This window comes from Argentina silus (genome assembly GCF_951799395.1).
Source record: "Argentina silus genome assembly, chromosome: 17".
NCBI lineage: Eukaryota > Metazoa > Chordata > Actinopteri > Argentiniformes > Argentinidae > Argentina > Argentina silus.
Window position 1 is genome coordinate 6858544 of NC_139671.1, and position 14013 is coordinate 6872556.

The 14013-nt window shown below is 48.8% G+C and overlaps 1 protein-coding gene across 1 annotated transcript; it reads left to right on the forward strand.

Moving 5' to 3' along the window:
• Nucleotides 1-888: 888 nt before the first annotated feature.
• On the forward strand, nt 889-13709 carry LOC310818304 (sine oculis-binding protein homolog). Its single transcript, XM_083689187.1, has 7 exons — nt 889-1115; nt 3814-3949; nt 4171-4365; nt 4719-4870; nt 6258-6353; nt 6633-8640; nt 11290-13709. The coding sequence occupies exons 1-6, from the start codon at nt 1023-1025 to the stop codon at nt 8625-8627; spliced, it is 2667 nt and encodes an 888-aa protein (XP_083545313.1). The 5' UTR covers nt 889-1022; the 3' UTR covers nt 8628-8640; nt 11290-13709.
• The last annotated feature ends 304 nt before the right edge of the window (nt 13710-14013 follow it).

The window sequence follows — 14013 nt, forward strand, 5'->3', positions numbered from 1 at the left end:
AGACAGACAGACAGACAGACAGACAGACAGACAGACAGACAGAGATCAGAGAGAGAGAGAGAAAAGGGGAAAGAGAGAGGGATGCAAAGGAGAGAGTGATCGGTGATCAGAGACAGTGTTTGGAGACATATCATGTTCTTATGACATGCCCTTTACGTCAGCATCAAAACAGGTTTGTATGTCCAGTTCCACTATAGTATCAGTAGGTTCAAAGTCAAAGCAACACAGAGTTCTGAAGCAAATGCTGTATGTCCACTCTCTCCCTCAGACATATGCACAAACACAGGAGCACACATCGTCCTCCATGTCTGCCAAGACAAATCCTGCCCTCAGGCTTGTAGTTATTTTCCTCAGGCAAACAAGGCTTGCTCTGAGGGGGACTGGAGGACTGCAGGTGTGAAGACTGTTCTCGATGAATTGTATTTGTATTTGTATTTGTGTGTGTGTGTGTGTGTGTGTGTGTGTGTGTGTGTGTGTGTGTGTGTGTGTGTGTGTGTGTGTGTGTGTGTGTTTGGATGCTGCCATCCTCAGTCGGTCACACTTATGGTCAAGCCAAGGCTGCTATTTGTCCTCTGTCTCTCTTTGATCAAACAGATGTCATTTGAGAAACCCCAAACATTCTACCATGGTATCCATTACTCACAAGGCTTTTCATCTATTTATTTAAAGACTAGAATATAACAGTGTTGGTACTGTGTCCCCTCGGATAAAACACAGTCCTCGCATTCCTCATGAAATGTATCTGTTGAGATTTGGGAGGGGTGGGCGCCAGGTGTTGGGTTACATTTGAGGCCCCTCCCTGCTCTGTGGACTCAGAGAGGGATTGTTCGGCAACGGCACCAGCCCACAGCGCACGCATGTTCAGTGGAGTTAATGGAAGGAGCCCCAGATGACGGACGCAGACGTCTGGGAATGACAGCCGCTGTCACCGAGAGTGACAGCTTTCGCTCTCTGCTCCACGACTAGCCCCGAGTGACGCGCTCACTCGCCCGCCAAACAGTGAGACGGAGCCAGTCAGAACTATGCCAGAGATGGAGAAAGGGAGACCTCCGGAAAATAAACGCAGCAGGAAACCCGCGCACCCCGTCAAAAGGGAGATCAACCAAGAGATGAAGGTGAGAGATCATTTGGTTGTGCTTCTTTGGTGTAGTGTTTAATTTGAGAGGAGCACAAAGGGGAGTCAGCAACTATGACAGCGAGTAAGAGAAAGAGCTCTGCGCGCACAAATCACAGTTGGAGAGACGAGACACAAACTTGGATTTGTTTCATTGAGGGCGATTAACGCACCTCTTCCTGGTGTATAAGGCAATGAATGAGTCCTTTATATTGGCCTACTGCTTTTGGCGACATAAAAATGGATTCAATACTTTGTAACATACCTCTCCTTTTGGCCATAACATAACAAACAAACTGTTCCGGGACAAAATACATTTAAGAGTGTAAGTGATTTCAAATGGTCATATTTCATTGTTAGTGGAAATATTTTGTCGCGTCCACTGAACGATAGCCCTCTCCGCCATGTCAGTCCAGCTTTGGCCGCGCAGTTGTCCAGCGGTGTTCCAGATGTGCGTCACCACACGACTAGATCACATCACTTCTTCCCCGCTTCGGCTATGCGCACTTGTTGTAGGCTTCAGGTTTCCATGGTTAAGTATACGAATAGAACGTATTTCAAGACAACGTACTGAGTAGCCTACACTGGTCAGTTGATCTAGGGGTAGAATGGGTCCCTTTCTCTATCTCAGCTAACCTCGGTGCGCGTGTCCTTAAGGCCTCACCAGAGAATCTGTCCCTCTAATGGAAACTATGTCTGCCGTTTAATTTCGTGTTTCTCATAAATAACGACATACAATATGATGCTATCTGACGGGGCCACAGCACAAGTTATAGTGCAAGTAGCCTATGTGGTTAGGTTGCTGACACTTGCATTGGTTTTGACAGCTATTTGAGTCTGAATAAAAGGTAAGGGAATGAAGGGGTATCCAGAGCCCCCCCCCCTCACAATATAAAGACAGTGTGGGTTTGTATAAGTGGTTTGGATTGTATAGGGGGGGGGGGGGTGTAGAGTTACAACTTAACTAATTTTAATCAAAACATGCGAAATGCTATCCGTGCTTGATGTAAGTCTGCCTGGGCTGGATCTGGGGTCGGCCCTGGTTTGTTGCCTTTGGCTGGGACTCTCTCTGTGGTTTGGGATATGGCTTGTCACTCTCACAAAGCAGATGTTTGTCTGAACTGCCAAGAAGAAACAAAAACAACATTGTGGGAAGCGAAGGGAGAAAAAACGCCCGTCTTTCCCCAAATGAGAAAATAGTGAGACAAAAATTACACTGAATCGAATGTAATATAGGAGGGTTGCCCTGATGTAATCGCCGATGTAGTCACACAGTACAGCAGCACACACTACTACTTTGTGATTTGTAGACATGATCTGGAAGGCACGTGGCTCTACGAAACAACACTTGGGTTACAGCAGTAATGAACTGAGGCTGTGTGCCTGAAGATCAGGGTAAGTGTCAGGTTATGACAGAGAGGGAGAGAGAAAGACAGACACACAGTCAGTCAGTCAGACAGAGAGACAGACAGACAAACACTGTGATTTCTGGTGCTGCGGCGCTGCGGCCCAGTGTTGTCTCAGTAATGGATCTGTCTCAACACCACAGTCGGACCCACTCCCTCTACGCCAGACCGTAGCACAGCAGAGACACCAGATACTTGACTTTAATCATCGTTAGGCATATTTAGCTGGATATGATACCTCTGCGCGCACACACACACACTCACACACTCTCACACACACACCCACACCCACACACACACACACACACACACAGAGCTCCATTTCTCTGAGGCCCTGGTGCGGAGCAGAGGTCGGAGTGAGGAAAGCAGGGGAAAGAATGTGCAGTCGGTACTACAGCACTACAACACCACCACAGCAGACTGGCTGTGCTGGAAAAGGCTGAAACCTGAGAGGGAGAACAGTGTCGGGTATCAGGGCTGGAAGGTGCCGGGGCGGAGGGGGGCCAGGGGAGGGGAGGGAGGGGAGGGGAGGGGGATGGGGGAGGCAGAGCGAGGGAGGGGAAGGGAGGGGAGGGGAGGACAGAGAGGACTAGAGAGTGCTGGACGCTCGGGAGAAGAGGGGAGAGAAGCGGGGCATTTCCGAGAACCGTGGGACCTAGCAGCGGTGTAGGGTGTCCCGCTCTGATTTCTGCCCATTCCAGATCGTATTTCTCCTCCAATCCCGCTCTCCCAAAGCCACAGAGAGAGAGACGAGAGAGAGAGAGAGAGAGAGAGAGAGAGAGAGAGGTGGGTGGATGAAGAGAGAGACCTTTGTTTTTTTTTTTTTTTTTTTTTTTTTCATCTGGTCGTAATAAAAAAAGGACTTCACAACCCATCTGCTGAGAACAGTTTTTCTTTTCTCCATCAAATTTTTTTTTCCCAATTAAAAGAGATAAACAAAGGATGATTCATAGATTTCACACTGGTATTAAGTTTTCCAACTTTTCCATCTCAGATTTAGCATAGAGTAAACAACTTGAATACATCATGGAAAAAAGAGTCACACTGTACTACACTGTGCTCGTATTCATTTCTCAGGAAGGGCTGGAGCCTTAAAAAGAATCCGCTACATTGATTCCGAGTAGGAAAGGTCTGATGATTATATTTAAGAGTGGGGATAAGACGTTCCACTAACAAACCGTAGATGTTAGGTCACAATTTCACATTGTGCATAGGGGTGGTACGGATGGCCTGTCCCTGTTACATATATAATCCGTGATTTATTCTTTCTTTCTTTCCATTTCTCCCCTACAGACTTTTGCAGAGAGCACCATGAATGAGCTACTAGGCTGGTACGGCTATGACAAGGTGGAGCTCAGAGACTCCGAGGCCACGGAGATGCGTAACTACCCCAACAGAGAGAGGCGCCAGCACGTCTCCGTCCTAAAAGGTGAGGGCAAGTATCTGTACAGCAGGACAGGTAACATAGCTAGCAGAGGTCATACAGAATACAGAGGTAACTCAATAACAGACCGTACGGGTTGCCCAATCTAGACACTGTCAGATATTGCTAAAGATATCCCTCCTCACGTTTCAGCAACTGTCAGTACAGTCCTCCTACCACTTTTTTTTTTTTTTGTGCCTCATTTCCTCATTCTCTATGTCCTCTAGAAAATTCTGTGCCGAAACCCCAGAGCCTGGACAGCAAAGCCAGTCCCTCAGCTCTCGCCATGAGGAGTGGAGAGAGAGAATCATCCGGCGTCCCCTCTTCCTCCTCCTCCTCTTCCTCCCCCAGCTCTTCCCTGACCAGCCCCAAGGAGCACCAGAGCGCGCCCGTCATCGTTCCTCTCATAAAGCCATCAGCAGGTGGGACTGGCATGTTCTTGTGTCTCACATGTGTACCGACACTCATAATGTACACACATCTACTTTGCATACAGTATGCAAATCATACAGCAGATGAAGGTGATGTAAGACACACTGTTCCCTGTGCGAGAACCCTTTGAAGAGCCCTTTTTTCTAAGAGAAAGAGAAAGAAAACCCTTTCTTCTCCACATATTCTCCACTCACCTGCCCTTCACACCTACCTTTCACTCACACACTCATCGTCACAATCTACCTCACGTCTTTATGCCACGCACCCACACTCGAGCGCAACGCGCTTCACATTTTGACACTGATTCTTTTCTGATCCCTACCTCTCCCGTCTCTTTCTGCAGTGGAGGATGTGCAGAACGTTCAGATAGTGTGTGTGTGGTGTCAGAAGGAGGGGGTGAAGCGCTACTCTCTCTGTATGGGTGCTGAGTTGAAGAGCTTCTGCAGTGAGAAGTGCTTCGCAGCCTGCCGACGGGCCTACTTCAAACGCAATAAGGTGAGAGACGGTTCAGATGGAATTCAGATGGAGAGACCAGACAAGACAGACAAGACAGACAAGACAGACAATCAGACAGACAATCAGACAGACAGACAGACAGACAAGACAGACAAGACAGACGGACAGACAGACAGACAGACAGGAAGGCAGGAAGGCAGGAAGGCACACAGGAAGGCAGACAGACACACAGAGGATTAGTTTGTTCTCAGTACTCACTACGCATGCTCACAAGCGCTCACTTAGAAGGTGAGAGGAGATTTCTGGCAGGTAAACAGACCCTCAGAAAGGGAATACCCCAGTTCCCTTAGTGAGGTCATGAAGTATGTATTAATTTCCAAAAGCAAGGATTTACAAAGTTTCCAAGCACACATGCTGTACTATAATGGAAGGGCCAGTGTTGAGAGAGTGGGTGGGTGGGTGGAGGGGGGGAGGGTCAAAGTTCACTGAGGACACTTAGTATCAGTTTCGTGTTAATGGAGGAAGGACCAGTCATCAAGTAGCTTTGGTCCGGAGGATAGGGAAGCAGGGCCTATACAGGACGACTCTCTGATACACATTAACCACCATTTTTCACCTTCCATTACGACATGGATACCCCTCTTAGAGGCGCGGGGTGACAGGCAGGGAGATCGCTTTACACCGGGCCTGTTGTTTATGCTGCGCTAGGTTTATTCACACGACAACAGAGACGATAGAAGGAGGGGAGGGGGGGGGGAAGAGTCTGCCTCCCTGCAACAAATCCTCTAGTTTTTCGGAGGTGGGGATGAAAAAGTTGCCATCGGCTTGTCCCTGCTTGTCTAAGAGGAAGGGCAGGGGGCCTGGGGCGAGGTGTCCACTTTCAGTGCATACCTTACCTGCAGCTGCCTCATGTTTCGTAACTCAACACGACTCAATGGGTCACAGAGAAGGAGGGGGGGGGGGGATGGCCCTTACAGATCCACAGAGGATCAGCTTACATGAATCTGGAAGAATTTCCTATATGAATACAGGTCAGGACCATTAACAATATCAACCTTCATCATCAACGTTATCATCGAGCTCGGTTACAAACAAACCTTTATCTTATGATACAATACCAAACGTTCCTCTTTGTTTCAGTGACCTCAAAAACTGCGGGTCGATGTTGCGACTATACTTTTAAATCCAACGTCAAGGCAAGGCGCACACAAAGTTATTTTTACCTTGCTTATGTCAGGCCTAACGTTGCCTCAATTGACCACAGAGGCCATGATGATTTAAAGCAACTGCTCCAACAGTTGATGATTAAAGCCACTGTGATTATAGTCTGAATCTAGGCTTTGTCATTGAAAGCTTTAGCTCTGTCTACAGCGCTAGGTAGTTTGGTATTAACTGTATAATAAGGTGTCTCTCTCCACTCCGCCAGGCCAGAGATGAAGATCTCCACGGGAAAAGGTCTCCTCAACGCACTCATACTGAAGACTCACCCAGACTGGTGCTGAAGATGAACAGCAACCCCAGAGTAAGGACAGACAGCAATCCACTACATCTCTCTCACAATAATGCGCCAATGCATGATGTACATGACACACATACTGTATATCCCGCCTTTCACACTATAACAGCTTAGCTCAAAGACTAACACTGGATAGCCTCTTTCAGGTGCACAGTGAGTAAAACACAGCCACCTCTATCAATAATAGCAGAAATTAAGCTTCTGAGTAGAACAGTTGCCCTCTATATATTTACTTAACAATGATTTGGTTTTCCTTATTGATATATTTGTAGTAACTCCCCACAGTCTCTCTCCCCTGTACCGCAGGTGTGCGACTGGTGCAAACATGTCCGCCACACCAAAGAGTACCTGGACTTCGGCGCCGGCGAGGAGAGGCTCCAGTTCTGCAGCACCAAGTGTCTGAACCAGTACAAGATGGACGTGTTCTACAGGGAGGCCAGGGCGACCCTCACCAGCTCCAGCCCCAGCCCAGGCCGACCCACCCAGGAGGGGAGGACGGAGGGCAGTGGAGGGGCCCAGAAACTCCTCACCCCTGAATCCTGGAACAGCAGCGCGGGGGACGTGCGTCAGAGAACACTATCCCCAAAAGGGCCCACGCCGATCCATGGAGCAGGGGCGTCCACCTCTGTGTCCCCCTCAGAGGCCTCTTCCTCCTCATCCCAGGTTCCTGTCTCAGGGCTCAGGCATTTTGAGAGGCCCATCCAGCCCCCGCCACCACCACCCGTGGAGGTAGCGACACATCACCCTGCCCCCCCTCCTCGCCCCCCCATGGAGCACCACCAGCATATGCCCCAGATCCCCATGCCCTTCATCCGACCCCCCCTTCACGCACAGGGCCTGAAAAGCCCCCTCACTCACCCCTCCAGGCATCCCGGCCCCACTTCTAGCCCCATCCACCGGCCCCCTCACTCACCCCACCTCCACCCCCCCCCTGTTTCCTCCAATTACCCCCCAGGACTGATGCACCCCTACCCAGGAGCCTACTTCCCCGGCCTGCACTCCCCTCCCATCAACATGATGCCCCGAGGCCCTATGCCCATGGCCTCTATGATGAACTTTGGCATGCCCTCTTTCGGCCCCCTCTTCCCCCAGCCCACTGTGCTGGTGCCTTACCCCATCATCGTCCCCATCCCTGTCCCTATCCCCATCCCTATCCCCATCCTCATCCCCCCTAAGGCTTCCCCACAGCCCCATGTCCACAGCGGGGTGATCCAGCCTGTACCAGAGGGGGCAGAGAGGGGCAGGTCCAGGGGGGTCAGACAGCCTTCTCCTGGGAGCCCTGTAGGAGAGAGCATGGAATCCAGACAGGTGCCCAACAGAGTGGACAGGCCCTTCACCCCGAGACTTCCCTCCCCATGTGAACCCTCCAGGAGGGACACAGATTGGGTGAAGTCAGAGCGGCAGCCCCTGTCACCTGTATCAACCCTCCCCAGCAGAGAGTGCTCTCCAAGAATAATCTATAATGGATCTCCCTGTTCAGCCCCAGTAAATGAGGTTGCATCAGACTTTAAGCCGGGACAGCAACAGCAGCCGGAGAGACAGCTCATCCAGAGAGTGCTCCAGAGGACCCAGGTGAAGCTGGAGCCTAATCCCCACGGAGTGGTGGATCTATCGGGGCCGGGGGAGCTAGGAGCAGGGCAGGGCACCAGGACAGGGCCCCATGACAGTATCAGACACACCCCTCCGACACAGTCTCCCTCAGAGCACTCAGTCTACCCTGAGAGCACTCACACGCCACCCTCACACACCCCACCCTCACACACACCCAGGGGACACACCCCTCCCTGTGATGCCATCTCCACCCCAACATCCCCAGACAGCCCTAAGCGAACGACCTCATCCCCTGAACCTCCAAGCCCTGACTCCTCCCAGCTACAGAGAGCTGCCACGCCCCCTGACCCTGCCCTTGGCGAGCTGGAGGCTGTCAAAGAGAACAGTTGCTCCACAGACCAGGGGCGGGGCGACGGTCCCGACGGCCTATCAGAGGAGCCTTTGGCCGGAGGGGAGGGAGAGGACCCCCATGTCCCTGATGAGGACCATGCCTATGCCCTGCCCACCCCGCCCAGGACAGGCAGCGCTACCAACGCCACCACCACCACCACCACCACCAACAGCACCACCACCACCACCACCACCACCACCACCACCACGCTGCTCCTGCCCAAACTCAGGGACAAGGGCGCCCTGCGGAGTCCGCCTAGCATGGCCAATGTCGAGGACGGAGACATGGAGCCTGCCCTAAAGAGACGGTGCCTACGCATCCGAGATCAAAACAAGTAGAGGGAGGTGGCAGGTGAGTGACACTTTGTTACAGAGGTTTTTATCAGAATCAGAATCAGAATCAGAATTCTTTTATTTGGTCAAGTATATTTGCACATACAGGAAATTGACTTGGTGAGGTTGGTGCATTCGGACATAGAGAACAATAGCAAATATTGACAGAAATGTAATAAAAAAAAATAGAAAAATATTAACAAAATAGCAATAACAAATTTACAAATTTACAAAAAAGAACAGCAAAACAATACATTTTGTAGGCTGTGTGAGGCTAAGTGGCAATGAGGCTAGAGGCTGTGAAATGGGTGTGGGGCATGTACACTATAAATTAGAATAATTTTAAACAATTATAAATTACACTGTCAGAGCATTGTGTGTGTGTGTGTGTGTGTGTGTGTGTGTGTGTGTGTGTGTGTGTGTGACAGGGTGGGGGGGGGGGTGCGGTGAAGGTCCCAGAGTCAGTGAGAGGCAGGGAGCTTGTTTGTGAGCCCCACTGCCATGGGGAAGAAACTGTTCAGGTGGCACGAGGTTTTGGTCTTGATTGCTCTTTTGCCGGATGGCAAAAGTCTATGGAAGAGGTGGTGACCAGGATGGGAAGGTGATGATGGAAAACACAGAGTTTTTAATGATGAAAATATTGCCATTGACTTCAGACTTAGATGAAGAATAGTAGAAGGGATTTCCATGAGATTAGATATGCTAACAATAATTGGTTACAATCAACACATTCTCTATCCCTCAAACACTCTCTCTCTCTCTCTCTCTCTCACACACACACACACACACACACACACACACACACACACACACACACACACACGGCCACTAAACAGAATGGCGCCAAAGAGAGAGAATCCAAGTAACCTTGCACTCCTCACAGCTCTAGAGTTACAGCAGAGGAAGGAGGAGGGCAGAGACAGTAAGAGTGACTTTGAAAAGAGATCACCTCACCCGAGCCTGAAAGTGACAACGCTTTGTTTGGATGGCGGCCTGTTTCATGGGGTTTGTCAGGGCACGCGAGTGTGTGTGTGTGTGTGTGTGTGTGTGTCTGTGTGTTCTCGAGAGAGGTCGATTGATCAAGGTTGGTGCCCAAAGTCGTGAGTGAAACGTGTAACGTGTAACGTGTAAAAGTGTAAATTGTAAAATGTATTATTTTCTCCTCCTGTGAATGGTGAAGCAGCAGCAGCAGCAGCAGCAGAAAAGTCCTCTTTCTGGCGTTGCCGTGGAGACGGAGGCAATCGGGCTACAGACTCTGCGGCGCTACGAATATGAGAGCCAGCCCTCAGTGATAGAGCTCTGGGGCTTCATTAGAAAACAGAGCGGCAGAACGGGAGCGATCCGGTTACGTGTGTCATAATGACACGCTATACTGGCCTAGCCCCGTCTCACTCCCCATGTATGAGTTTAGCGCTCGCCTCTCTCCGGTTCCCTTCACTCAATGCTGCTGCTGCTGCTTCCTGCCAACCAGATGTTGCTGCAAGACATAACAACCCTCCTTACATTTTGACCAATCACAGACAGGTCCTCGTTTTCCTGGCCTCGTTTGTTCATTCAAAGTGTCCGTTCGCCAACCTAAGGTGTCTGCGATAACGAGGTTGTGTTTCAGTTGTATATCCTAGGCGGCGTAAATGTACTGGTACTGACAGAGTAGGTTTGGATTTTTTTCAGTCGCTGATATTTCCCTCCTTTTCTCCCCTCCTTTCCATATCCTCTAAAGGTCAGGGGTCATCTCAATAATGGTGTTTGAGAACGATGGCTGTTGGCAGAGCGCAACATATTAACCTGTTATCTTATACTGCAAACGTTACGTGCCAAAGCATTAAACGATCCTCTTACACTGAGCGAGCTCCCACTTCACCCTTTGTCATTTGTTGTGGTTTCATGCGTCCCCCTAGTAACCAATACATATGAAATCGCAGTGTGTTGCCAGCGTTGTGCAGGCGGATTTATGGCCTTGTTCTGTGTAATAGGAGCCGTCTTTCATACTTGAGTGACTTTAGTTTAGCACCTCTCTGCTCTGAGGTGAATATGGCTGTCCTGTACCATTGTGTTCGCTGCTAAAAGTCTCTGGGTCTGACAGAACCAGCGGCCAACTGGAGGATTTCACCTCAGGAAATAGCCCGCTTTCGTCTCAGTTTTCCCTGCCTTTATTTGGGATATTTTATAGCCACGTGTAACCCGATCCCTCCACATGGGTATTCGCTGAGCGTTTGAAACTAAAACGCAGAGGGACAGAGGGAATACAGAACCACGGCTTGGCCCTTACATGCGTGTGTGTGCCTGTGTGTAAGTGTGTGTGTGTGTGTGTGTGTGTGTGTGTGTGTGTGTGAGAGAGAGAGAGAGAGAGAGAGAGAGAGAAAGAGAGAGAGAGAGAGAGAGAGAGAGAGAGAGAGAGAGAAGCACAGATGTTCTTGGTTTGATTGTGCCCTGTCCGACAGTTATCTGGGTGTTGAAATGTCTAAAAGCCTCATTCTCAAGAGTGTTTATGTTGAGTAGGAGGATTAAGGAAGGGTGGAAAGAAGGGTCAGATATGGTAGAGATGCAAAGTCTATAGGATGGGAATGTAATACTAATACATGATTTCTTATTTATCCCCCCCCCTCTCTCTCTCTCTCTCTCTCTCTTCCTCCCTGTTTCTCCCCTTCTTTCAACATCTGATGAACAGTCTCACTGTTTCACACTGTATAACGGTGCCAGATCCAGTGCCACGCCCTCTTGTGGACACCAGCACCAACGCCCACCGACCCATTACTCAGCCAGTCAGCCACCAGAGAGTTCAGCACCGCCTTCCTTCTGACAACAAGAGTGCCAATCAAGGAAGCAGTATTTAATTGGTCATATCATCGGAGACCATCCAGTGTGGACATCCAATACAATCACAGCACAACACAATCAGTCACACATGCCATGTCTTGGACCAAAGTGCATGTTGTCTAGTGTGTGTGTGGGAATGTGGTGTGTGTGTGTGTGTGTGTGTGTGTGTGTGTGTGTGTGTGTGTGTGTGTGTGTGTGTGTGTGTGTGTGTGTGTGTGTGTGTGTGTGTGTATGTTCAATGAGTGTCTTGATCTCTGCCAGATTCACTCCACGTGTGGAACTAGTCCCAAAGAGCTGACTGCCCCAGATGCGCTCCTCTCCTGTCCCACAGTGCAGTGCAGTAGACAGGGGCTCTGATCAGCCTTGTGTGGTCTTCTCAGATGGAGCCTGAACATGATCTCTTTCCAGGGGAAACGGTTTGTTTTCTCTACCCGGCTCACACAAAGAGCCACATTGTTCCTCTCCTCCATATCCCACGCTGACTCCCCACTCGGGGTTTTGGGTTACCTGGCCGACGGGTGCTCAAGCTTCAGGAGCTCTTTTTTTTATTTTTTTGACCGAGGGCCAGGAATATATGTACCCCTCCTCTCCTCCTCCTCCTCCTCCTCCTCTCCACATCCAATCCACATCCCCTCCTACCCTAATACAGTATACAGTACACACACTCCAGCCCAGAAGTGAAGTATGACTCCTGACAACCGAATGCATATGACTTCCTCCTTCTCTCCCTCCTCTCACCCCTCAAGGGATGAGGGTAATCATACTGAGATTAAAACTTCATCCTTGGGTAGTTACTGAACCGTTTGAAAGGAATATCTTCGAATCTCAATGAAAGGGGGGGGAAATGATGAACTGTAACAGTGTAATAGGATAACTGAAGAGTGAGGATGCAAGGCCTGACCCCCCCCCGCCCCCCCCCCCTCCCTCCTCCCCAGATACTTATATAGATGAATAGATGAGATGGTGAGGGAATATGACACTGACTGACCCAACCATGAAACAAGGTAGAGGTCTGAGTCACCTCACCATTCAGTCGCCAAACTTTACATAATATGTGCAGTAAGCTCAGTTCAGCGGGCTTGGGACAACAGGGTAGTCATGTTACCAATCATGGTATTATTTTTGATCTATCAAAGGTTGCAATTTGCAGCTATCAGTATTACAGTTTCCCCTAGCCTGGGGATAAACTATAAGATTTTACCTAGCGTCAGCATCTGTAGGCATTGCCAACACTCAGATTCAGATTGTGAGATTTTACTTTTAGTTTTGCTATGTATACATAGATACTACGTTGACTTTATATTAAGTTATGATTGATGCCTCTGTAGATCTTCAAAAAAAAGTGCTTTATTGATTTTTATGTGATGATTATATTTTATGAGTGCCGAAACTCTTACTGCACCATTGTCCAAATGTTTGGTTAGAATATGTCCACTAGGGAGCAGTGTTTGCCTTTGGTACATAGCAACTGCCTGTTTTTTGACGAGCTGTCTCAAACACCTAGATATACAGTCTACAGATACACATACAGTTAACAACACTGCATTTAGTGCCAACACAAGTCTGTTTTCCATGCCACTTTGACAATAACTTGTTCAATGCCTTCTTCATCCAGCCATAAAACACCACCTATTGCCATAACCAAAACATAACATTGTCACAACATTGCCTAAAATTCAAAGTCAGCCATTAGAAAGGATCTCCTTACTTCCACATTGGTCTCCATGTATCTGCAATCATGACCTAGAATAGCACCCTGGCCCATACCCACCCCTGCCATATCAGAAGCGCATTCCAAAAGCACACACCAATCAGTGTGTGTGTAGCCACTGCAACAACACATTTCACTATCCCAACTCATTCCAGTCACCATGCTCACCTTAGGTCATGCCATAGTGTCATTGTCATCCTAGTCTGGAGCAAGGGACTGTGTCAACAACTATGACTCAGCGATGACGTTTCTCCATACAAATGCCATTGACATCCGGAGGTTCCTCTAACTTTATCCTGGTGGCCAAAAAGTGAAGAAAAACTGCCATAATTAGTGTATTGCAATTCTCTGGCCATAAGCCTGTTTTGCTTTGGTAAGTATACTTGGTCATACAAAATTATTGCTCCAGTATGCTGCCTGGAAACCCATAGTTTGCAGCCTCTGAGGACATTTGTTGAACATTTAGCCTACTGTATAATTGTCTGTATGCAAATGAACCTGTAAACTGGGGACTGTTTGTTGAAGACCCATTTGTAAAGTGAATTAAAGCTATTCTGAGAGCAAACACACTATGTTTTTCTTGTCTAATATTGTTTGCTTTCCCCAGCAAAGTGGAGTCTACAAGTGTCCCTACACACTACACACAGGCGACTGAACACAATCATTTTGGAATCAATAATGAAAAATGTTTTCTGATGTATATGTGCAATGTGAAAACGTCCAAGTAGCAAACTATTTAATTAAACATTATACCAACATGCAGATTATGCGCCTTTTTATGTAGGCTAGTTGTGTTGTTACAATCTAACCATTTTAACACACACGCAGGCACACACAGACACTACTGCGGAATGATCAAACTCA